The sequence below is a fragment of the Geotrypetes seraphini genome, chromosome 4 (genome assembly GCF_902459505.1).
Source record: "Geotrypetes seraphini chromosome 4, aGeoSer1.1, whole genome shotgun sequence".
NCBI lineage: Eukaryota > Metazoa > Chordata > Amphibia > Gymnophiona > Dermophiidae > Geotrypetes > Geotrypetes seraphini.
This window is the reverse complement of record NC_047087.1, coordinates 246,000,097-246,026,783: the sequence shown is the minus strand read 5'-3', so window position 1 is coordinate 246,026,783 and position 26,687 is coordinate 246,000,097. Positions and strand designations below refer to the sequence as shown.

Sequence of the window (26,687 nt, the reverse complement as noted above, 5' to 3'; positions counted from 1 at the left end):
TTCTCTGAGTCCTGGTAGATGAAAGATGACCAATGGGATACTGTGATAACAGGGTACAAATTACATTCAGTGACAGTGTGGATTGGTTCGATGAAGGCATAGCATTATATGTTAAGGAGGGCCTTGAATATGAAAGACCAAAAATTCTACAAGGACTAAAATGCACCTTGGAACTCCTATGGGTCGAAATTCTATGTGTAAAGGGAAAAAAGGATAGTGAAAAGAGTGTAATTATCAGCCACTTGGCCAGAATGAACAGACAAGAGCAGAAATGTTAGAAATGGAGGCTAATAAACTGGGTAATGCAATAATAATGGGTGATTTCAATTACTCTGATATTGATTGGGTAAATATAATATCAGGGCATGCTAGGGAGGTAAAATTCCTTGATGACATCAAGGACTGCGTCATGGAGCTACTGGTTCAGGATCCAAAGATAGGGGAAACAGTTCTCGACTTAGTCTTTAATGGAGTACATAATGGTGCTAGAGTCATTTGATAAATGATCATAACATAATCAGATTTGATATACCGTATTTTCTCGCATATAACGCGCGCGTTATACGTGGTTTTTACGTACCGCGCATACCCTTGCACGTTATATGCGTGAGCGCGTTGTACAAAATTTTTTTTACATAGTTCCCCCCCCCGATGTCCGATTCATCCCCCCCCGAAGGACCGCTCGCACGCACCCGCACCCCCACCCTGAAGGACTGCTCGCACCCCCACAGCCTCCCGACCCCCCCCCATCATGTAGAAGCTCCTACCGGTGTCCTGCTGCTTCCTCTTGGCGGTCCCGACACCCGACACGATCGGGGCAAGAGGGAGCTCAAGCCCTCTTGCCCCAGCCAACCGCGGCACCCCCGACACGATCGGGGCAAGAGGGAGCTCAAGCCCTCTTGCCCCCCCCCCCCCCGACTCCCCGACACGATCGGGGCAAAAGGGAGCCCAAGCCCTCTTGCCCCGCCGACTCCCCAACTCCCCGACAATATCGGGCCAGGAGGGAGCCCAAGTCCTCCTGGCCCTGGCGACCCCCCCCCCCCCCCCCGCTAGTTGTTCGGGCCAGGAGGGAGCCCAAACCCTCTTGGCCACGGCGACCCCCTACCCCCACCCCGCACTACATTACGGGCAGGAGGGATCCCAGGCCCTCCTGCCCTCGATGCAAACCCCCCGCCCCCAACGACCGCCCCCCCCCCCAAGAACCTCCGACCGCCCCCCCCAGCCGACCCGCGACCCCCCCCTGGCCAACCCCCACGACCCCCCCACCCCCCTTCCCCGTACCTTTGTGTAGTTGGCCGGACAGACGGGAGTCAAACTCGCCTGTCCGGCAGGTAGCCAACGACGGAATGAGGCCGGATTGGCCCATCCGTCCCAAAGCTCCGCCTACTGGTGGGGCCTAAGGCGTCTGGGCCAATCAGAATAGGCCCGGGAGCCTTAGGTCCCACCTGGGGGCGGGGCCTGAGGCACATGGGCCCAACCCGACTATGTGCCCAAGGCCCCGCCCCCAGGAGGGACCTAAGGCTCCCGGGCCTATTCTGATTGGCCCAGGTGCCTTAGGCCCCACCAGTAGGCAGAGCTTTGGTACGGATGGGCCAATCCGGCCTCATTCCGTCGTTGGCTGCCTGCCGGACAGGCGGGTTTGGCTCCTGTCTGTCCGGCCAATTACACAAAGGTACGGGGAAGGGGGGTGGGGGTGTCGTGGGGGTCGGCCAGGGGGGTCGCTGGTCGGCTGGGGGGGCGGTCGGAGGTTCTTGGGGGGGGGGCGGTCGTTGGGGGGAGGGGGTTTGCGTCGAGGGCAGGAGGGCCTGGGATCCCTCCTGCCCGTAATGTAGTGCGGGGTAGGGGTAGGGGGTCGCCGTGGCCAGGAGGGTTTGGGCTCCCTCCTGGCCCGATATTGTCGGGGAGTCGGCGGGACAAGAGGGCTTGGGCTCCCTTTTGCCCCGATCGTGTCGGGGGGGGGGCAAGAGGGCTTGAGCTCCCTCTTGCCCCGATCGTGTAGGGGGTGCCGCGGTTGGCTGGGGCAAGAGGGCTTGAGTTCCCTCTTGCCCCGATCGTGTCAGGGATTCGGGACCGCCAAGAGGAAGCAGTAGGACACCGGTAGGAGCTTCTACATGATGGGGGGGTCGGGAGGCTGTGGGGGTGCGAGCGGTCCTTCAGGGTGGGAGTGCGTGCGAGCGGTCCTTCGGGGTGGGGGTGCGGGTGCGTGCGAGCGGTCCTTCGGGGTGGGGGTGCGAGCGGTCCTGCGGGTGGGGGGGGGGTGAATCGGACGTCGGGGGGGCATCAGGCTTTCAGGGTGGGGACAGGACTTCAAGGGGGAGAGGAGAGTCGGGGCGGGCGAAAGGACAGTCGGGCAGCATGCGCGGTATACGGGTGTGCGCGGTATATAAACATTTCTGTACATAAATTTGTGTTTTTCATGTGCTATACCCGGGTGCGCGTTATCTACGTGAAAATACGGTAATCTCTGGAATAAGTACACCTAGACAATCCATTATGTTACTCTCCTTTTTGAAAGTTAAATGCTATGATAAAAAGAGAATGGCTTAAAAAAAACCCCAAAAAACTTATGAGTAGCTGCAAAGATCAGAAACCTACATTATTTTATTTTTAAAACTTACGAGTATATCCCACCTATTAACTAGGCAGGAATACATACATACAAAATACATAAAAATATTTAGCAGATATTTCCCCATAATATGCCTGAGCAAACAAAAAAGCTTTCAATTAAAAAACTGTCTAAATCTTGAAGTAGACAGTCTTACTGGCAGTTCATTACTTTTTTTAATCGGACCAGCATAGCAAATGCTGCTTTGATTGTAAAATCCACATTAGATGTGAATGTTCAGAAATAGCATCCTGGAAGCCCAAACTAGATACATTCCATGTATTAAAGTAGGAAGGATAGGCAACATGGTAACGAATGAGGTGAAGGAAGCTATTAGAGCTAAAAGAAAATCCTTTAGTAAGTGGAAGAAGGATTTGACTGAAGATAATAAGAAATAGCAAAGCACTGATAAGGAAGGCTAAGAGACTTTGAAAAAAGATAGCATTAAAGGCAAAAACCCATAGTAGTAACTTTTTTAAAGGTATATTAGAAGCATGGAGGCAGTAAAAGAATCAGTCAGACCACTAAGTGACCGAGGGGTAAAGGGGGCACTCGAAGACAAGGCCATAACAGGGAGATTAAATGAAAACTTTGGTCTTTGCTGAGGAAGATGTAGAAAAGAATGTCTTCAATGCTGATGAGTCCGAGAGTGAAACAGTTCTATATAAACCTGGAAGATGTAATGTTGCAGTTTGACAAACTGAAGAGCAGCAAATCACCTGATCTGGATGGTATACATCATAAAGTACTGATAGGATTGAACAATTGAACTTGCAGAGCTGCTATTAATAATTTTATAATTTATCCTTAAAATTCAGAATGGTACTAGAAGGCTGGAGGGTGGTCAGTGTAACACTAACCAGTGTAATACAAACTTTTTAATAAAGGGTACCAGATATTATCAGGAAATTTATATATGGTGAGCCTGATTTTAGTGCTGGGCAAAATAGTAGAGACTATTACAAGATAGCATTATAGAGCAAGAGCATATATGTACTTTTGCATGGATTTAGTTGAAGGAAATTTTGCCTTACCAATCTATTCACATGTTTGTTCAACATCCTTCAAAGAAAAATAAAGGTAACCTGGTCAATGTTGTATATCTGGATTTTCAAAAGGCATTTGACAAAGTATCTCATGAATGACTTCTAAGGAAATTAGAAAGTCATGGGATAGTAATTTCCTATTGTGGATTAACAAACTAGTAAGATAAGAAAGATAATAATGGTCAGTTTTCTCAATGGGGATGGATAGATAGTGGGGTTCCTCGGAGTTCTATGCTGGATTAGCTGCTTTAACATGTTCCCATATCTAGCTCATTTATAAATAACTAGTGAGAATTTAAATTTGCTTTTTTTTTTTTTTGGGGGGGGGGTCCTTTTACTAAGGCGCGCTAGCCGGTTTAGCGTGTGCTAAATGCTAACACGCCCATTATATCCTATGGACGCATTAGTGCGCGTTAACATTTAGCGTGTGCTAAATCAGCTACCACACCTTAATAAAAGAACTAGAAAGTTAAATTGCAAGAGGGCTTTGCAAAACTAGAGACCAGGCATAAAAATGGTGGATAAGGTTTAATGTGAGCACGTGCAAAATGATGCATGTAGGAAAGAAGAACTCGAACTATAGCTACATGAAACAACTTCATATAAGAGTCACTACCCAAGGAAAGGTCTCATTGTTGATTTTATATTTTGAAAACCATCTGCTTAGTGTGGAGCGGTGGTAAGAAAGCAAATAAATAGAATGTTAGGAATTCTAAGGAAAGGGATAAAAAGCAAAAATGAGAATGCTATAATGCTTTTGTATTGCTCCATAGTTAGACCACATCTCGAATACTGCGTACAGTGCTGGTCATCACTTCTCAAAGAGAAAGGTGATGGCATAAAAGGGGATGGGCTGACTTTCCTATGCGGAAAAGCTAAAGTGGCTAGTGCTCATCAGCTTGGAGAAGAAATGGCTCAGAGAAGATGATAGAGATCTATAAAATAGAGAGTGACACGAGGACAAATTTTTTCCCCATCATGTCCCTGCAATTATCCCAGGACAAGCAGGCAGGTATTCTCACTAGAGGGTGATGTCATCCGACAGAGCCCCGATGCGGACGTCTCACAAGCATACTTGCTTGAAGAAACTTCAGAAGTTTCGAGATGCCCGCACTGCACATGCGCGAGTGCCTTCCCGCCCGATGCTCCGGGCGTGTCTCCTCAGTTCTTTTCTTTCCGCGGAGCTGAGAAGTTTTACTTCAATTCTGCGCTAATTGAACCCGTGTTTTTTGCCTTCTTTCGCCGCGGTTTTGAGTTCCTTTACTCTTTATCGTGTGTTCTACTTACTTTGTTTTCTTATTTAAAAAAAAAAAAAAAAAAAATTTCTTCCGGTCATTCGGCCGCATGGCCCAGGCCCCGCTCCTTCGATCTTGCGGCGGAGCTTTTTCAGCCTATGTCTCGGCCAATTACCGGTTTTAAAAAGTGCAGCAAGTGCCAGCGCGCGATTTCCCTTTTCCTGCCCCATTCCTATAAGGTCTGCCTTAACCGCACAAGCCTCGAACGCTTATGATTTTGAAGTGTTTGAGGCTTGTGCAGATGAGGTCAGAGCTTGCAGGAATTGGGCAGGAGCAGGAAAAGAACTTGGGATGGGGAAAATACTGAGTGGAGTGGAACGAGTGGATGTGAATTGCTTGTTTACTCTTAAAAAAAAAAATTACTTAGAATAAGGGGGTTTGCAATGAAGCTACTTAGTAGTAAAGTTTTAAAACAAACCAGAAGAATTCCAGTTGAGTGAAGACATTTTATTTCCATAGAATGTGATGAAAGTTGGCTTAGCAGAAATTTAAAAAGTTTGGATAATTTCCTAATAGAAAAGTCTGCAAGCCATTATTAAGATGGACTTGTGAAAATCCACTGCTTATTCCCAGGATAAGCAGCATAAAAATCTGTTTTATTCTTTGGGATCTTGCCAAGTGTTTGTGACCTGGATCAGTCACTGTTGGAAACAGGATATTGGGTTGGATGGACCTTTTGGCCTATTCCAGTATGGCAGCTCTAAAGTTCTAGGGGATATTGCTGATGCCATTTCAGGAATTTAGTACTCTCATATATACATATGAGAATTGCATTCAGACCAGTTATATAAAAACATAAGCATTGCCTCTGCTGGGTCAGACCAGAGGTCCATCATGCCCAGCAGTCCACCCATGCGGCGGCCCATCAGGTCCAGGAGCTGTATAGTATTTCTCTATCTATACCCTTCTATCCCTTTTTCCTTCAGGAAATTATCCAATCCTTTCTTTAACCCCAATATTGTGCTCTGTCCTATCACTTCCTCTGGAAGCGCATTCCAGGTGTCCACCATCCTTTGGGTGAAGAAAACTTCCTAGCATTGGTTCTGAATCTGTCCCCTTTTAATTTTTCCAAATGCCCTCTCGTTCTTGTAGTTTTCGAAAGTTTGAAGAATCTGTCCCTCTCCACATTCTCTATGCCCTTCATGATCTTGTAAGTCTCTCTCATATCATGTCCCCTCTAAGCCTCCTCTTTTCCAGGGAAAAGAGCCCAAGTTTCTCTAGTCTTTCAGCATATAAAAGGTTTTTCATACCTTTTATCAATCGCGTTGCTCTTTTCTGAACCTTCTCGAGTAGCGCCATATCCTTCTTGAGGTACGACGACCAATATTGGACGCAGTACTCTAGATGCGGAATTTCTCTACATTAAACTTCATCTGCCATCTCGTCGCCCACTCTTTCAGTTTGTTCAGGTCCCTTTGTAAATCTTCAGTCCTCTTGTCCCAACTCCACTAAATAGTTTGGTGTTGTCTGCGAATTTTATTAATTTGCACTTTGTCCCTATTTCTAGATCGTTTATAAATACATTGAACAGCAGCGGTCCGAGTACCGACCCCTGCGGAACACCACTCATGACCCTCTTTCAGTCAGAGTAGTGGCCCTTCACACCTACCCTTTGCTTCCTACCCGCCAACCAATTTTTGATCCATCTATGTACATCTCCTTCCACCTCATGGTTCTTCAGAGGATATTTGTCTCGCGGCTTACTAGTCTTCCGAGAGTGCCTTCTCTCCGCGTTTCTGCATGGATGTGCGAGCACATACAATATGGGCTTTTTGGTGCTTCGATTGTTGTGGAGGAAGTATTTGCTTCCCACCCAGGTTTAGGATTGCTTTGTACATCCCATTGGTCTCTGGATTCATCTGCTGCTGTTGCTAGGGAAGGTAAAATTATGTCTTACCTGTTAATTTTCTTTCCCTTAGACGCAGCAGATGAATCCAGAGCCCCACCCTTTCTGATATTTGATGGTCGGTTTCTGCATGTGCGACTTTTAGTAATTGGTTGTTGTTAATGGTTGTATTCTGTATCGGTGCTGTTTCCGATGTATTCTGGGAAAGAAGTTTTTTACATGCTATACCTATTGATGGTCAAATGTGCTTGGGCATGGAGCTATACTGATGAGACAGGAGGAGTGCCAGCCAATAAATACACCTGTTAATCAGTTTCTCTATCTCCACCTGCTGGTAGATGTGAGCTATCCCATTGGTCTCTGGATTCATCTGCTGCATCTAAGGGAAAGAAAATTACCTTACCTTACCTCTCGTAATATATCTTTCTATGTTGTTGATTCTTACAGATTTAGAAAAATCCTTTTTCTAATCTTGGACTCTTAACTTACAGTGAAGTTTAGCCATTTATATGTTATAATATTTCTTTTGAGATCTCGCTTCTTGTTTTTAATTTATGCCTTTTCTGTATCAGTTGTGAAAGATGCTTGATTAGTTATAAAATTCAATTAAAAAATCACTTAATTTTTGTTCCACATCTTATATTACATTACATTACATTAGTGACTTCTATTCTGCCTTTACCTTGCAGTTCAAGGCGGATTACATAAATTGTTATGATTTTAATACATAAGATTATAAAAGAGCATGTTCTAATTATCTAAGGAGAGGATTGGTAAAGCCGGTGGAAATTGGGACTTTATTGGTAAAGTTATATTGGTTTTATGTGTTTAGGCCACCCCTTTATATAGGCCGCAGGAAACGCCTATTCTCGTTTTAAAACTCCTAGATAATCCACCCCATTAGATAAGCCACGGCGCAACTGGAGTCCCCCATACCATTTAAAATAGCTCCCTTGCTGGACAGCTGCCTCCATTGTCGCGGCCAGTGGTGCAGGGCAGGCACGATCTTTTCAGCATCCAGCCTGGCCCCATGCTGCTTCCTCAATGCCTACCATCAGTTCTCGCGGGACTTGCAAGAACTGACAGCAGGCATTGAGGAAGTGGCGTGGGGCCAGGCTGGATGCCGAAAAAATCACGCCTGCCCTGCACCGCTGCCTGCGACATTGGATGAAGCAGCTGTCCAGCGAGGGAGCTATTTTAAAAGGTACGGGGGACTTCAGTAGCGCCGCATCTTATCTAATGGGGTGGCTTATCTACGATGTCTTTAGGCCGCCCCATATAAGGAAGCCACACCCACTACACAGGTTTATAAAACCCATGAATATGCCGTGGCCTATACATGGGGAAATAAGGTAGTAATGCTTTCCTGGGCTAAATCTTTTGGTTCTGCTGAATATTTTTTCTTTCCAAAAAAATACTTTTTGCAATTATCTCATTGTGCCTAAAGAAAGTACATAATTATTTTTTTAGTCTTCAGGATGTTCTAATGCAAGATTCACGACTATACCTTATCTTTGAATACCTTCCTATGGATCTGAAGAAGTACTTGGATTCTCTTCCTTCTGACCAGTTTATGGACCAGATACTTGTTAAGGTAAAAGGATAGATGCCTGTAGAAATGTAGATTTTCTTGTTTTTGACAGTTACAGTTAACATGACATGCACAAAGAAAACACGTGCTTTCTATTGTACAAGATAGTCATGACTAAAGCACAAAAACTAGGCTACAGCTTTCATGCACTTGCATATAATAAAGGTATTGAAGTTAGTTCAGAATTAGTTCATTATACTATTATATATGGAGGTTACCTGTCCAATATCCAAGTTAGCCAGTCTTTCCCAGGTAAGCAGGCTGAGGGGCCCATGCAGAAAACCTTTCTCCAGATTTTTACTAGCTGACAATGCTAAAATGATTTCAGTGCAGGCGTTAAACTCCTGATCAGGATTTCTTCCCTATATACAAATTGCCTCTCCATTGTTGCAAAAGTTGCCTGTGTCTGATACAGAAATAACCTTGTGTATGTGTGTTGTAAGAACCGTTTTGGGTGAATTGCCTCATGAACATAATATAACAATTGCCATACTGGGACAATTGAAGGTCTGTTGAGCCCAGTATCCTGTTTCCAACAGTAGCCAACTCAGGTCCCAAGTAGTAAAACAGATTTTTTTGCTGCTTATCCTAGGAATACTAGTGAATTTCCCCAAGCCATCTCAATAATGGCCTATGGACTTCTCTTTTAGGAAATTATCCAAACCTTTTTTAAACCCTGGTAAGCTAAGGTGGTGAAAAGGTGGTTATTCTAAATAAATCAGAGCTTAAGAATGTGTGTTCAGTGCAAAAAGCACGTTGAGCGCTAGATGCACTAAATAGGATCGGTAAGACCGCATGGGTCCACTCCGATCTGATTTTTGGTTGATCTGCTGATGCACTAAATTTTGTATGCAAATGATTCGCACGGAGGTTTGTTGTAATCCCCATCTTTCCTGTCTGATTGATCGCTGTGAGAGTGACTCACACATAAGAACATAAGAAGTTGCCTCTACTGGGCCAGACCAGAGGTCCATCGCGCCCAGCAGTCTGCACCCACGGTGGCCCATCAGACCCATGACCTGTAAGGTGATCCTTTTCTAAGCCCTTTAATCCCTCTTATCTTTCTATCTATACTCTTTCTATAACCTATCTCTACCTCTATCTGTATCCCTCAATCCCCCTATCCTTCAGGAATTTATCCAATCCTTCTTTGAACCCCCATAGTGTACTCTGTCCTATCACCACCTCCGGAAGTGCATTCCAGGTGTCCACCACCCTCTGAGTAAAAAAGAACTTCCTAGCATTGGTTCTAAAATTGTCCCCTTTCAGTTTCTCTGAGTGCCCCCTTGTGCTTGTGGTTCCCAATAGTCTGAAGAATCTGTCCCTTTCTACCTTCTCTATGCCTTTCATGATCTTGAAAGTCTCTATCATGTCTCCTCTGAGTCTCCGCTTTTCAAGGGAGAAGATCCCCAGCCTTTCCAACCTGTCTGCGTATGAAAGGTTTTCCATACCTTTTAACATTGTTGTCGCTCTTCTCTGGACCCTTTCAAGTATCACCATGTCCTTCTTGAATATGGTATACGTGTTTGATATATGTAATAAAAGGGGTGGGAGGGAAGGGGATAAACTTTATTTATTTGATTATTGCAGATTATCAAGTGTATCCAAGTTAAAATGTTGTTCTTTCGGATGCACTTGTAAGTTATAAAATGAATAAAGGATTAAAAAAAAAAAGACTAGCCTTTTCAGAAGTACTGCCTATTTGTGGAAAGGGAGAGGAAAGATTACAAAATATTGATAACTTGAATAGATGACTTCGAGCCTGGTGTCATTAAGAAGACTTTAGTTACAAAGGAGGATAGGGCAACACATGGAAAAACAAAAGTCTTGTTTTGTTATGATGGATTGCATCTTGCTATGGTAGGAAAAAGAATCCTTGCTGAGAAATTCAGGCAATGTTTCTAGGCATTTAAACTTGAAGGTGGGAGTGGCATACAGATGCAGGTCACTTCTGGTGGCCATCCCCAGCAATAGACAAGATGTCACAGTATTAAAGAAAGCAATGTAAATAAAAATCTTAGCAGTTCACTTTTATTCAATGTAGTAGTAAGTGAGACTGGACAAAAAAAACTATGTAAAAAGAGTTCCCACTGAAAGGTAGCTGGAAAGCAATGGACACAAATGCTCGCAGTATAAGCAACAAAGTTCATGATCTACAGGCCCTGATGTTAGAGGCAGACTTAAATATTGTTGCTATCACAGAGACATGGTTCAGTGACTCCCATGAATAGGATGCTGACATACCAGGCTATAATCTTTTAAAGGACAGGGATAGCCGAAAAGGTGGAGGAGTAACTCTCTCTGTGAAGAACAATATCCAAGCGACTGAAATGCCAGGGGCCTGGGAAAGGAGGAAGTGATATGGATAGCTTTGAAAAGAGAAGATGGAACTTCTATCTACATGGGAGTTGTCTACAGACCTCCGACACAATCGGAGCAACTTGATAAAGATCTGGTTATAGATATCCAGAAGTTAATAAGAACATAAGCAGTGCCACTGCTGGGTCAGACCACAGGTCCATCCCGCCCAGCAGTCCGCTCCCGCGGCGGCCCAACAGGTCACGACCTGTCTGAATCACCCCTTGGTTTCAGTACCCTACGATCCCTTTGTCCCTCAGGAATCCGTCCAATCCCTGTTTGAATCCCTTTACTGTATTCTGCCTGATCACTTCCTCCGGGAGCGCATTCCATGTGTTCACGACCCTTTGGGTGAAGAAAAACTTCCTTGCATTTGTCTTGAACCTATCCCCCTTCAGTTTCTCCGAGTGCCCCCTCGTACCTGTTGTCCCTCTCAGTCTGAAGAACCTGTCCCTATCCACCCTCTCTATGCCTCTCAGGATCTTGAAGGTCTCTATCATATCTCCCCTGAGCCTCCTTTTTTCCAGAGAGAAGAGACCCAGCTTATCCAGCCTCTCGGCGTATGGGCAGTTTTCCAGCCCTCTTACAAGCTTCGTTGCTCTCCTTTGGACTCTCTCAAGTACCGCCATGTCCTTCTTGAGGTGCGGCGACCAATACTGAACGCAGTATTCCAGGTGCGGGCGCACCATCGCCCGATATAGTGGCATGATGACTTTCCGCATCCTGGTTATGATACCCTTCTTTATGATGCCCAGCATCCTGTTGGCTTTTTTCGACGCTGCTGCGCACTGTGCGGATGAGTTGGGAAAGAGAGGGGAGGTGCTACTGCTGGGTGATTTTTAACCTTCAGGATGTGGATTGGAAAGTTCTGTCTGCAGAATTGGAACAAAGCAGAGATTGTGAATGCCTTTCAAAATGCTTTCCTCGGGCAAATGGTGACAACCCACGAGGGAAGAAGGATGCTGGATCTAGTGCTCACAATGGGGAATGGGGAAAGTATATCTAGTGTCCAAATTGGTGCCCACCTAGGCGGTAGTGATCACCAGACAGTATGGTTTGATATAAAGCCAAAGTAATGTGGTTTCACAGTTCCCTACAGCTATCACCCTGCCCTCAGGAACCAAACTAGATATCAACAAAACCTACAAAAATTCTTGTGGCCATATTGGACTTGACCCTCCTACAAACCCAGATCTCCAACTTAAGAAGAAAAAGCTTCTATAGCATGAGACAACTCCAACTGATCAGATCCTCCCTTCTTCCTCAGTCATCACTTGCAATACTGACACAAATGCTAATACTGTCTCAACTGAACTACTGCAACTCCTTTTATGTAGGTATAAAAATGCCACCCTTATCTGCAGACTACAACTGATTCAAGACATAGCAATACGGCTAATCTTCGAACTGAAAAAATTTGACTCCATCACAGCACCCTATTTCAACAGACTTCACTGGCTGCCAATCTCTAGAAACATAGAAAGATGACGGCAGAAAAGGGCTACAGCCCACCAAGTCTGCCCACTCTACTGACCCACCACCTTACTAGGCCTCTGTAGGGATCCCACGTAGATGTCCCATTTATTCTTAAAGTCAAGCACGCTAGTGGCCTTGGTCACCTGCTCCGGAAGCTTGTTCCAGCGACCCACCACTCTTTCCGTGAAAAAGTACTTCCTGGCATCACCCTTAAATTTCCCTCCTCTGAGTTTGAGCGGATGCCCTCTAGTGGCCGAGGGTCCCCTGAGTAGGAAGATGTCATCTTCCACCTCGACACGACCTGTGATGTACTTAAACGTCTCTATCATGTCCCCTCTCTCCCTGTGTTCCTCCAGAGTGTAGAGCTGCAATTTGTTCAGTCTCTCTTCGTACGAGAGACCCTTGAGCCCCGAGATATTTCTAGTGGCCATCCGCTGAACCGACTCGACTCTAAGCACATCTTTGCGGTAATGTGGCCTCCAGAACTGCCCACAGTACTCCAGATGAGGTCTCACCATGGTTCTGTACAGTGGCATTATGACCTCAGGTTTCCTGCTGACGAAGCTTCTATTGATACATCCCATCATTTGTTTTGCCTTGGATGATGCTTTTTCTACCTGATTTTCAGCCTTCATGTCTGCACTGATGATCACTCCCAAGTCTCGTTCTATTGTCGTCCTAGCTAATGTTTCTCCATTTAAGGTGTAAGTTTTGCACGGATTCCTGCTACCGAGGTGCATGACCTTACATTTTTTAGCGTTGAAGCCTAACTGCCATGTCAAGGACCACCTCTTCAACGCAAGTAGGTCCTGCGTCATATAATCCTGCACATTACTTTCCCTTACTGTATTACATATTTTGGCGTCATCGGCGAATAATGTTACTTTACCCTGAAGCCCTCGTGTCAAGTCCCTTATGAATATGTTAAAAAGCAGTGGACCCAGGACTGAGCCCTGCGGCACTCCGCTGGTCACTTCCAATGTTTCGGAGAAGGTGCCGTTGACTACCACCCTCTGAAGTCTACCACTCAGCCAATCATTGACCCATGTAGTTAGTGTCTCATCTAACCCCATTGATTTCATCTTGTTTAGAAGCCTACGGTGTGGGACACTGTCAAAAGCCTTACTAAAATCCAAGTACACTACGTCCAGAGACTCCCCGGAGTCCAACTTCCTTGTTACCCAATCAAAGAAATCGATGAGATTGGATTGGCATGACCTGCCCCTAGTGAATCCATGTTGATTGGGATCCCTCAGATTCCCCTCCTCCAAGATCATGTCCAGCTTGCGTTTAAGTAGTGTTTCCATGAGTTTACACACTATCGATGTGAGACTTACCGGTCTGTAATTCGCAGCCTCTGTTCTGCTACCCTTTTTGTGCAGAGGAACGATGTTGGCTGTTTTACAGTCTAGGGGGACTCTCCCCGTACATAGGGAGAGATTGAAGAGCATGGCTAGTGGTTCTGCCAGGACACCGCACAGCTCTCTGAGCACTCTTGGGTGTAATTTGTCTGGTCCCATGGCTTTGCTCACCTTGAGACTTGCCAGTTCGCTGTAAACGTCAGCTGGTGTGAACTCGAAATTCTGAAATGGGTCTTCCGTGGTTGGGTTTGCTTCCAGCTGAGGTCCGTGTCCAGGTGCCTCACAGGTAAAGACTGAGCAGAGTATTCATTCAGTAGTTTGGCTTTGTCGGAGTCTGCTTCTACATAATTTCCATCCGGTGTTCTAAGGCGTACTATTCCGCTGGTGTTCTTTTTCCTATCACTAATATATCTGAAGAAGGATTTGTCCCCTTTCTTGATGTTCTTTGCTAGATTTTCTTCCACTTGGAGTTTGGCCTCCCTAACTGCTGTTTTGACCGCTGCAGACTTGGTCCTGTATTTAATGTCAGCTTCTCCTTCCCCCGTGCGTTTGTGTGAAAGAAATGCTCTTTTTTTCTCCTTGATAAGGTACGAGATTTCATCCGTGAACCATTGAGGTTAAATTCAAAATATCGTGCATAATATATTGCATCTTATATGCAAGCTCAGCTGAAGCGCTCAAACCTTTTAATCAATTTTTGGTCCAATTCAACCAGAAGCATCGAGAAACTTTTTCTGATCCTCCCATCTTCTAAAACAATTAAGTACAAGCACATATTTAACATAATTATCACCTACATTGGCGTAAAGACTTGGAACAGCCTCTTCAAAACAGAACCTTCAAAACAGAACCCTGTTATCTCAAGATTTCTTTTTTTTTTTTTCCAGTTCTTTATTCATTTTAAACAACTTACAATAAGTGTAACAGCATTTATCCCAGGACAAGCAGGCAGGTATTCTCACTAGTGGGTGATGTCATCAGACAGAGCCCCGGTACGGACGTCTCACAAGCACGTGTTGCTTGTAGAAACTTAAAGTTTCTAGATGCCCGCACCGCGCATGCGCCGGTGCCTTCCTACCCGGAGATCCGGGCGTGTCTCCTCAGTTCTTTCTTTTCCGCGGAGCTGAGAAGTTCAACTTCATCATGCGCTAGCTGAATTCAGTTAAATTTGCCTTCCTTGTCCGCGTTTTCGCTTTCTTTTAATTACAGTTAACAGTACTTTTCTTTTTCAGTTAAAAAAAAAAAAAAAAAAAGAAGATTATTTCCTCCGGCGGGTCGAACGGGCCGGCCACGTGGCTCAGGCCCACTGGCTTCGACCTCGCGGCGGAGATTTTCCGGCCTATGTCCCGGCCAATCACCGGGTTTAAAAAGTGCAGCAAGTGCCAACGCGCGATTTCACTCACGGACCCTCACTGGCGCTGTTTGCAGTGTTTGGGCCCTGACCACATTCCGAAATCGTGCAGGCCTTGCTCTACCCTTACGGCAAGCTCATTCAAGCGGCGTTGCCTATTGTGGGAATCGATGTTCAAGATGGACGCAGCTAAGGATCCCTCAGCCTCCACTTCATCTGATACCTCCCCGGTTCGGGCAAAACCGGCATCGACCCCTCCTGCATCGAGCGTGGTGAAACCGGCATCGCTCGCCCCGACACCATCCACGAGCTCGACGTCGGTGCCTGCCCCGGTCTCCTCGGTTCAGGTACCTCTTCCTTCCACAGTGCCACCAATGGTCATCAAAGTGCCGAAAGCTACTAAGCAGAAGCACTCGGCCTCGAAGGAGCGCGATGTCCGTGCAGGAGGACCCCCTTTCGGTGCGGATCCCTCCTTATCGGCTTCGCTACGGTCCGTGCTGGAAGCTCAATTCGTTGAGCTCATGCAGACCATCGGACCCGGGCTCATCGCTGCCATACAGGGTGACCTCCCGGTACCGATCCAAAGGGGCGGTCCGCCCCCTCCCCCACACCGTTCGACCTCGACAACCGACGAGGACGAACGGGGGAGGGCGGCGATGCCCACGCGGCAAGCCTCGCTTACCGATATGCCGCCATTAGAACCCATTACGCCTCCGCGCCAACATGGGACCAGACCTCCGATCGATACTCGAAGCCCTGGGCATAGTCAGGAAGAGTTCTTCCGCACTCCTTACCAGACTTGGGTAGCATCGCAAGAACCCGCATCGCAAACCCAGTTACGATCCACCGCTTCCAGCCCTATCCACTTGGGGGCCTCGGGAGACCATGCGATGCACAGACGATCCCGATCCCCGTCCCGCCACCGAGACGGGCACCGATCGAGACACTCATCCTGGCACTCTTCACGCCATTCGGAGGTGTCACCGCAGAAAAAACTGCAACGTAGGGGATACTCCTCATCAGAGGTGTCCCCTCCGAGGGGCCCGGAGTACGAGGAGACACCGGTGCCCGATTCTCCTTGTCACTCCCCGATGTCCACGGACCTGGAGGCCTCATCCTCCTCCAGCCCGTCCCACAGACCGACGCTGGCGGAACAATTGTCCTTCTCATCATTCCTCCGACAAATGGCGGATGATCTGGATGTGACCCTTGACACGGGCTCCAGATACTCCAAAGAGTATCTGGACACCATGCATTTACCTAACCCTCCAACGGAGTCACTTCGGCTCCCCTTGCATAAATTACTGGACCAGACCTTCATGCAGTGCTTCGAAACGCCGTATTCCATACCGGCGATCCCCAGCAAACTCGATGCTCGATACCGCATCGTGCACCATAAAGGGTTCGAGGGCCCTCAACTCTCCCACCAATCCCTACTGGTCGAGTCCTCTCTTAAACGCTCTCATCCCTCCCAGGTCTACGCCTCTGTACCGCCGGGCCGAGAGGGGAGAACGATGGATAAATTTGGTAGGAAATTCTACCAAAACTCCATGATGGCGTCACGGGTGCTAAACTACAACTTCTTTTTCTCTTCCTATCTGGAGTTCTTCTTGCCGGTGCTCCGCAAGTTCACTCCGTTCATAGACAACCAAGCTCGATTCGAGTTCGAGGAAGTGGTAGCCTCCCTCTCCCAATTACGCCTCCAGCTGATGCAATCCTCCTTCGATGCATTCGAGCTCTCGGCACGCGCCGCCGCAAGCGCGGTAGCTATGCGTCGCCTGGCATGGCTCCGTACTATCGATATGGATCCCAACCTACAGGACAGACTCGCCAACGTACCATGTGCTGGAGCTGACCTGTTCGATGAGTCTATCGAAACTGTTACCAAGAAGCTGTCGGATCATGAAAAATCCTTTCAATCCATCCTGCGGCCCAAACCCAAACCTCAACAGTCTCGACCTTCCAGGCCACCCCTGATTTACCAGCGGCGTTACATGCCCAGACAAACGCCTGCTGCGAGACAGCCTGCGAAGAGACAACCTCCCCAGAAGTCTCAGCAAAAACCTCAGCCACCGGCTGTACCTAAGGCTCCCCAGCCCTTTTGACGCCCCTCCCGGGAGCATAACCTCGGCCTCTCCCATAGGGGGCCGCCTCCATCTTTTTTACCACCGATGGGAGGCCATAACCACGGACCTATGGGTCCTCTCCATCATAAGAGAAGGATACTCTCTTCAATTCCACCGGGTCCCCCCGGACCACCCTCCAAGAGAGTATCCTTCAAGCTCGACGCAGACCGCCCTTCTTCTTCAGGAAGTCCAAACCTTACTTCAGCTTCGGGCTGTCGAGCCGGTCCCTTCAGACCAATTGAACCGAGGGTTTTACTCCCGGTACTTCCTCGTCCCGAAGAAAACGGGCGACCTGCGACCCATTTTAGACCTTCGGGCCCTCAACAAGTTCCTGGTCAAAGAGAAGTTTCGCATGTTGACTTTGGCTTCTCTATACCCCCTCCTCGAGCAGAACGACTGGTTATGCTCCCTGGATCTCAAGGAGGCCTACACTCACATCCCCATTCACCCGGCCTCCCGAAAGTTCCTCAGATTTCGGGTGGGAAATCTGCACCTACAGTATCGAGTGCTACCATTCGGCCTATCTTCGTCCCCCAGAGTCTTCACGAAGTGCCTGGTGGTAGTGGCCGCAGCACTCCGGGACAGGGGTCTACAGGTGTTCCCATACCTCGACGACTGGCTCATCAAGGCCCCGTCAGCCCCAGAGGTCACTTCGGCGGCCTTGGCTACAACCTACTTCCTCCAGAATTTGGGCTTCGAGATCAACTTCTCCAAGTCTCATCTACAACCCACCCAGTCCCTCCCCTTCATCGGAGCGGTCCTGGACACCACCCGACTCCGAGCATTCCTGCCTCGGCAACGCATGGAGTCTCTTCTTCATCTCTGCCAGTCGGTGGCTACTCGCCAAACCCTACCGGCGAGACAACTGATGGTGCTCCTGGGCCATATGGCCTCCACAGTACACGTGACACCCTTTGCCAGACTCCACCTCAGGATCCCCCAGTGGACCCTGGCATCACAGTGGAATCAGACATCCGATCCACTATCCAAACGCATCGTAGTCACACCTGCTCTTCGGCAGTCTCTACTTTGGTGGATGACCTCTTCGAATCTATCCAGAGGTTTGCTGATGCACTCTCCCCCCCATCAGAAAGTTCTCACAACCGATTCATCGAATTACGCATGGGGGGCCCACCTGGAGGGTCTCCGCACCCAGGGATTCTGGACCAGTGCGGAAAGACTACACCAAATCAATCTATTGGAACTCAGAGCCATCTTCAATGCGCTCCAAGCTTTCCAACACCTACTCCACGACATGGTAATCCTCATTCGCACAGACAATCAGGCCGCCATGTATTATATCAACAAGCAAGGAGGCACGGGCTCGGCCCTCCTTTGCCAGGAAGCTCTACGAGTCTGGGACTGGGCGGTGCGCCACAACGCCCTACTCAGAGCAGTATACATCCAGGGGGAGAACAACGTCTTAGCAGACAAACTAAGCCGTCTGCTACAACCGCACGAATGGACTCTCCATTCCAACCCCCTTCACCAAATCTTCACGCAATGGGGGACGCCTCAGATAGACCTCTTTGCGGCTCCCCACAACGCCAAACTGCCTCAGTTTTGCTCCAGGATCTACACTCCTCATCGCCTCGAGGCAGATGCTTTTCTACTGAACTGGGGGAAACGATTTCTATATGCGTTCCCACCATTCCCGCTGATCCAGAAGACTCTGGTCAAGCTGAAACTCGAACGGGCCACCATGATTCTAATAGCTCCTCGGTGGCCCAGACAACCTTGGTTCTCCCTCCTACTTCAACTCAGCAGCAGGGAACCAGTACCACTTCCAGTGTTTCCTTCACTACTTACTCAACATCAAGGATCACTACTTCATCCCAACCTGCAGTCTCTCCACCTGACAGCTTGGTTCCTCTCAACGTAACCCCTCACCAATTCTCACAAGAAGTGAGGGAGGTCTTGGAAGCTTCCAGGAAGCCCGCCACTCGACAATGCTACTCCCAGAAATGGACCAGATTCTCCTCATGGTGTGTTTCTAAGTCAAAGGAACCTCAGCGAGCTCCCTTATCCTCCGTGCTGGATTATCTCCTACACCTATCTCAATCTGGGCTCAAGTCCACATCCATACGAGTCCACCTGAGCGCTATTGCGGCGTTCCACCAGCCTCTACAAGGGAAACCCCTCTCGGCCCATCCGGTGGTCGCCAGATTTATGAAAGGACTCTTCCATGTTAACCCTCCTCTCAAACCACCCCCAGTAGTTTGGGACCTCAATGTAGTCCTTTCCCACCTCATGAAGCCCCCGTTTGAACCACTCAACAGGGCCCCTCTGAAGTATCTCACCTGGAAAGTGCTTTTCCTTGTAGCCCTTACGTCCGCTCGCAGAGTCAGCGAACTCCAGGCATTGATGGCGGACCCACCATTCACAGTATTCCACCATGACAAGGTGGTCCTCCGCACTCACCCGAAATTCCTGCCTAAGGTGGTCTCCGAATTTCATCTCAACCAATCCATCGTACTTCCAGTATTCTTCCCTAAGCCTCATTCTCACCACGGAGAATCGGCCCTTCACACTCTAGACTGTAAACGTGCCTTGGCTTTCTACCTGGATCGCACCAAGCCACACAGAACCACTCCTCAACTTTTTGTCTCCTTCGATCCTAACAAGTTGGGAAGACCCGTATCAAAGCGCACCATCTCTAATTGGATGGCGGCTTGTATCTCTTTCTGCTATGCCCAGGCTGGATTATCACTTCCTTGTAAGGTCACAGCCCATAAGGTCAGAGCAATGGCAACCTCAGTAGCATTCCTCAGATCAACACCAATCGAGGAAATTTGCAAGGCTGCCACCTGGTCCTCGGTTCACACATTCACCTCACATTATTGTCTGGATACCCTCTCCAGACGGGATGGACAGTTTGGCCAAACAGTATTGAAAAATTTATTCTCTTAAGTCGCCAACTCCCCCTCCATCCCACTGAGGTTAGCTTGGAGGTCACCCACTAGTGAGAATACCTGCCTGCTTGTCCTGGGATAAAGCAATGTTACTTACCGTAACAGTTGTTATCCAGGGACAGCAGGCAGCTATTCTCACGTCCCACCCACCTCCCCTGGGTTGGCTTCTCAGGCTAGCTACCTGAACTGAGGAGACACGCCCGGATCTCCGGGTAGGAAGGCACCGGCGCATGCGCGGTGCGGGCATCTAGAAACTTTAAGTTTCTACAAGCAACACGTGCTTGTGAGACGTCCGTACCGGGGCTCTGTCTGATGACATCACCCACTAGTGAGAATAGCTGCCTGCTGTCCCTGGATAACAACTGTTACGGTAAGTAACATTGCTTTATAGCATTTTAAACTTCAATATAACACTTAATATTCTGTTAAGCACCCTTTCAGAATTTATCCCCTCCCCCCTAATGAATTACATTTTTTAATTCAAGAAAACCTACTATAAGCCCCATTCCTATATACCTTATTTAATATTCAAATCGGAAAACCCTTCCCTCCCCTCCCCCCATCCTGGATGTGCATTTTTAAGGGGAAATATAATATTCAATCATTACAATATTTTGTTAATGGCTCCCAAATTTCTTGAAATTTTCTAAAATTCCCCTACTGTGTGGCTATTGTTCTTTCCATTTTATAAATGTGGCATAAAGACTAATTAAGTCTCTTCCAGTTTTTCCAATTACTCGTAATCTGTTGTATGGCAACCCCTGTCATAAGTAGAAGCCTGTTATTTTTAGATGAAATTTGGCTCTTAGCCCTCATTGACATGCCAAACATCACAGTATTGTACGATAATGCTACTGGATTTTCCAGCATACAATTTATTTGACCCCATATTGATTTCCAAAAAGCAAGAATCAATGGACAATATAATAACAAATGATCTAATGTCCCAGTTTCGAGCTCTCAAGATTTCAAGATAATATATTCCATTGACAATCAGTAGCTTGTTCTAACTCAACATCATATCTTCATCCAATGTAAACTGTACTTCTAATATCTACTCAAATTTTTCCTGTGGAAGACTCATCACCCTCTCCCTCTCTTCCTCCTGCTTACTCCTTAATTCTTTTTTGCCTATCACTTGGAATTGTATGTCGCTTTGAACCTATTTTAGGCATAGAGCGACTCACAAATTGTAGATTAGATTAAGTGGAGGGTGGCTACGCAAAACTTGGTCCTGGATTTCAAACATCCGGCGGACTTTATCAAAATGAAGGAATATTTGAAGAAAAAGCTGAAAGGATGGAATAGAAGTGGAAAAACAATGGTCCAAGCTGAAAGGAGCAATAAAATTGGCCACCGACCTTTTATTGGCCTAAAAGCAAAAGAAAAACGAAACTGATAACTGTTTTCCAAAAAAGTGACGGAGAAAATAAAGGCAAAAGAGCTGGCATGAAATTGAAAGAATCCAAGACAGATACATCTAGCGCAATTGAAAGAGCAAATGACTAGAAATGTAAATGTGACAAAATTATTTCAGGTATATTGGTGAAAAGAGGAAGTAAAAAATGGAATTGAGGCTGAAAAGCTACAAATTGCTATGTGGAGGCTGATCAGGAAAAAGCTAACTTGCTAAACAAATACTTCTGTATTCACAGAAGAAAATCCTGGAGAAGGACTTAGCAATGCTATCAACAGAAGTGGACTCATTTTTCTTCCTGGTGTCTTCTTTATCACTATGATTCAACATCCATCTCAGTTTCACTAGTCTTGGATTACCTTCCCTATTTGTCTGACTCAGGACTCAAGTCTACATCTACTAGAGTCCTTCTCAGCGCTATCACAGCCTTTCATCAGCCAGTTGATGGTAAACCTCTTAACTTCTCATCTTTTGGTCTCTATTCATGAAAGGCCTTTTCAATGTTAAACCACCTCTCAAGCCACCTAAAATAGTCTGGGACCTTCTTGCCCAGTTAATGAAGCCTCCTTTTGAACTAATGTCTACAGCTCATCTCCAGTACCTTACCTGGAAGGTTATTTTCTCATTTCACTTCTGCCAGAAGTCAGTGAAGGGCTAAGCAGCCGGCTTTTCAATCCACCATTCACAGTGTTCCATCATGACAAAGTGGTACTTCACACCCATCTACAGTTTCTGCTTAAAGTCATCACAAATTTCATCTTTAATCAGTCCATTGTGCTTCTGAGTTTTTGTCCAAGCCTCATTCTCATTCAGGAGAAACGGCACTTCACACTCTGGATTGCAAGCGAGCTTTGGCCTATTATCTCATCAGGACAAAGCCGCACAGAACATCTCCTCAACTTTGTCTCCTTTGATAAGAACATAAGAATTGCCGCTGCTGGGTCAGACCAGTGGTCCATCGTGCCCAGCAGTCCATTAGGTCAAAGACCAGTGCCCTATTTGAGTCTAGCTTTACCTGCGTGCGTTCTGGCTCAGCAGGAACTTATCTAATCTTGTCTTGAATCCCTGGAGGGTGCTTGCCCCCATAAAACCTCTGGAAGAGCGTTCTAGATTTCTACCACTCTCTGGGTGAAGAAGAACTTCCTTACGTTTGTACGGAATCTATCCCCTTTTAACTTTAGAGAGTACCCTCTTGTTCTCTCCACCTTGGAGAGGGTGAACAATCTCTCTTTCTCTACTAAGTCTATTCCCTTCATTATCTTGAATGTTTTGATCATGTCTCCCTCTTTTCAAGGGAGAAGAAGCCCAGTTTCTCTAATCTCTCATTATATGGCAACTCCTCCAGTCCCTTAACCATTTCCAACTGATTGGCTTCTGTATATCGTTCTGTTATGCTCAGGCTGGGCTGCATCTGGAGAGTTATGTCACAGCCCATAAAGTTCGAGCTATGGCAGCTTCTGTAGCTTTCCTTCGATCTACTCCTATTGACGAGATATGAAAAGCTGCTACTTGGTCCTCAGTTCATAGTCACCTTACATTACTGTCTGGAATCTTTTTCCAGACGGGATGAGCACTTTGGCCAGTCAGTATTACAAAATTTATTTTCCTAAAGGCCAACACGCCCAACATCCCATTCTTTTTTTTTTTTTTCCCCCAATTCTTTATTAATTTCAATACTTACAATAAGTGTAACAATCCATACAACATTTTATGCTCAAATATCATACTTAATATTCTTGTAATATCCATTTCAGATTTAAATACCCCTCCCCCCTAATCAATCACAATGTCCATACAAAAAATATATATTTTCACCCCATATCAGTTATTCAAAATTAAATTACATTGTCCTGCCTCCCCCCACCCGGATGTGCAAATTTAAAGGGGAAAACACTATTTAAACGTCACAATATTTTGCTAATGGCTCCCAAATCTCCTGAAACCTCTTAAAATTCCCTTTCTGAATGGCCAATGTCCTTTCCATTTTATACATATGACATAGTGAATTCCACCAAAAACTATAGTTAAGCCTTTTCAAATTCTTTCAATTGCTTGTAATTTGTTGTATGGCGACTCCTGTCATTATTAACAAAAGCCTGTTGTTCTTAGATGATATTTGGCTTTTAGCCCTCATAATCATGTCAAATAATATAGTATCATAAGACAATGCCACTGGATTTTCCAACAAACAATTAATTTGGCCCCATATTGATTTCCAAAATGCCATAATAAAAGGACAGTAGAACAATAAATGATCTAATGTCCCTACTTCGAGATGACAATGCCAACATCTATTTGACTTGGAGCTATCCAACTTTTGTAAACGAACAGGGTTCCAGAATGCTCTGTGTAACAGAGAAAACCATGTTTGTCTCATAGATGCCGACATTGTACATTTCATCCTCCAAATCCAAATTCGTGGCCATTCAGACGCAGAAATTTGGTGCTTAATCGCAATACTCCAGATGTCCCTAAGACCAGTTTTTGGTGTCTTATTTACAAATTCAGCTAACAATTTATACCATTGTGCGGCCTGCTGTCACAGGAAGTCCACCTGAAAACATAAGAATTCCAAGATATACTGATTATTTAAATTTTTCCATTCAGGGAACCCCACCTGAATGGCCTGCTTCAGTTGCAGCCATCTAAAACTATGTGAATTGTTAAGTCCAAATTTATGCTGCAACTGTGAAAAATCAAGCAGCTTACCATTAATTATAACATCATCTAAAATACGTATTCCTGCTATCATCCAATGCTTCCAGATGACCTTAGATCTGCCAATTTGAATCTTGGAGTTAAGCCATATAGTCTGATTTGTTGATTTTAATTATTGGGATAGGTGTTAAATTATTGACATGTCATAAGGTTTTCCATGTATCCATTAAAATTCTGTTTTCTTTATATAATCTAGGCATTTTGATGCTGAGAACATGACATAATCGCAGAGGAAACATGAGTTGCCATTCCAACCACAACCAATTTGGGATATTTTCAATGAGCTCTGTGAGGACCCAATACATACCTTGGCGCAAAATATAGGATGATTGATACCTATAAAAATTGGGAAAATTTACCGCTCCCTCCAATTGAATCATAATTCCCCTGCATCACAATGCTTCCCAATAAATCAGTGAGTTTATTTTCCCCTTGCAGATCCAAACCCATATTTAACAAAAACCCCTCCCCTCTCCACCATCCCATTCTGATTAGCTTGGAGGTCATCCACATGTGAGAATATGCTTCCTGCTTGTCTTACTGTAACAGGTGTTATCCAGGGACAGCAAGCAGATATTGTCACAACGCACCCATCTCCCCTGGTTGGCTTCTTAGCTGTCTTACTGAACTGAGGAGTCATGCGCCTAAGCCAGGCAGGAAGGCAGTCGTGCATACTCGGTGCGGGCTATCGCAAACTTTTAAAATTTGTTAAAGTGGCGATGCACTTTTAAAGTGTCTGTACTGGGGCTCCGTGGATGTCACCCACATGTGCGAATATCTGCCTGCTGCCCTGGATAACACCTGTTACGGTAAGTAATTGCTTTCCATTCACTCTCCCACCTCAGCATCTTTCCTTCCCTCCCTTCTTTGTCTGAAGTTTGTGCCCTCTCCTTCCAGCCTTTGTCTGAAGTTTGTGCCCCTTCCACCTCTCAACACGCTTCCTCCTTTGTCCCAAGTTCATGCCTCTTTTCTTTTCCTTCCTTGTTCCAACGTGCATGTTCTTTTCCTCCCTTCTGTGGCCCAGATATTTGCGCCCATGTCTCGAGTGTGTGTACCAGGTGGGCCGCCTACTTCCAGCCTAACTACTTCACAGGGCCACTGGTGATGGTTCTTGTACAATGCATGTGGCTGACCGGGAAGCCTTCCCTTTGATGTCAGCTCTAACATTGGAGTGAAGACTTCTGGGTCAGCAGTGGGCGGCGTGCAGGAAGTGCTGTCGTGGCTTTGTGGCAGGAAGGAGGTGCTATCAAGGTAACATTCATGGGAGCCACTTGAGATGCCTCCATCCCCTTCCCGGGGGGGAGCTTTGGTATAAACTGAAGGTTGCAGTTCATTCCACTGGGGAAGGAAACAGAGCTGAAAGATGTGATTTGACATCCTTCTGCAAACAGGTTATCATCCAGAATCCTTTACCTTTGTACTACAAAGAAAATTATAAAGGTAAGAACCTATTTTTTCCTACTTTTCTGGCTAAATCTGACCCACTTATTCTAGGAAAATCATTATAGTCTATACTAGAGGGGGATATATCGGAAGATATTTACCTAGGGCTTGTCTCTGCTAAAAACTGTCAAAATTTAGCATAGCCTTTTCTAAGATCAGGTCTAGCTTTGCAATAAATAAATAAATAAAATTAAGATATGGCTATACTGATGTTTTTAGTTCAGATTTTTGCTGATTGCTGCTTTTTTTTTTCATTCAGAGTTTTGATATATTCTTACTGATTCTATATGTGTACGTTTTGACATGTTTGAAAATGTGAGATTACTGAATGAACCTGATCCTAAATGCTTCACTTGTCACTGTTTGCTGTTCATTCTTTTAAAATAAGATATATATGTTGTGTATAGTTTGTGTTTTAATTTGCTCAACTTTGGTTTTGAAGGTTTGTTTTGCAGTTATTTATATTAAATCACCTTTCTAGAAACAGTTCAAGGCTATCTACTACAAATGTTTCATCACCTTCAAACTGGTTGAATTGAAAATTATTGGACTTGCACAGGTCATTCCTAGAACCTGTCCAATTCTTCTCCACTTCATCCAATTCCATTACTACAATTTAACAACTGGCCAAGTCACTCAGTCCTCCATAGCCCCAGGTTCGTTAGATAGATTGTGAGCCCACCAGGACAGATAGGGAAAATGCTTGAGTACCTGATTGTAAAACCGCTTAGATAAACCTTGATGGGCATTATATAAATACCTAATAAACTTGAATACAGTTTTAGGGCATTGCTCATAACTGGCATATATGTTATGTGATGACATTTATCAGCCATCTTGTGTGAGTAGTGTGTTTTCTGAAACTGTTTGTTTTATTAAAAAGTGTGTTATGAAATGTATCCACTTTAATACAGTTTATTTTTCCAATTTCCTAGAGTTACTTGTACCAAATTTTGCAAGCCATTCTCTTTTGCCACTCAAGAAGGGTCCTGCACAGAGACTTGAAACCTCAGAATTTGTTGATAGACAGCAAAGGAGTAATTAAGCTAGCAGATTTTGGACTAGGACGAGCCTTTGGAATCCCAGTACGAGTGTACACACATGAGGTAATGATTTTCATTCTAGTTCTACAATCAAGT

General features: G+C 45.8%; 1 protein-coding gene across 6 annotated transcripts in view; it reads left to right on the top strand.

Moving 5' to 3' along the window:
* The window catches only part of CDK1 (cyclin dependent kinase 1), a 124,038-nt gene that overhangs the window by 63,386 nt on the left and 33,965 nt on the right, over positions 1-26,687 (top strand). For all 6 annotated transcript variants that reach the window (XM_033942194.1, XM_033942196.1, XM_033942200.1 and 3 more), the window contains 2 exons: positions 8,266-8,389; positions 26,484-26,654. In XM_033942194.1, the coding sequence (XP_033798085.1) occupies positions 8,266-8,389; positions 26,484-26,654 (295 nt within the window). The remainder of the gene's footprint in view (positions 1-8,265; positions 8,390-26,483; positions 26,655-26,687) is intronic.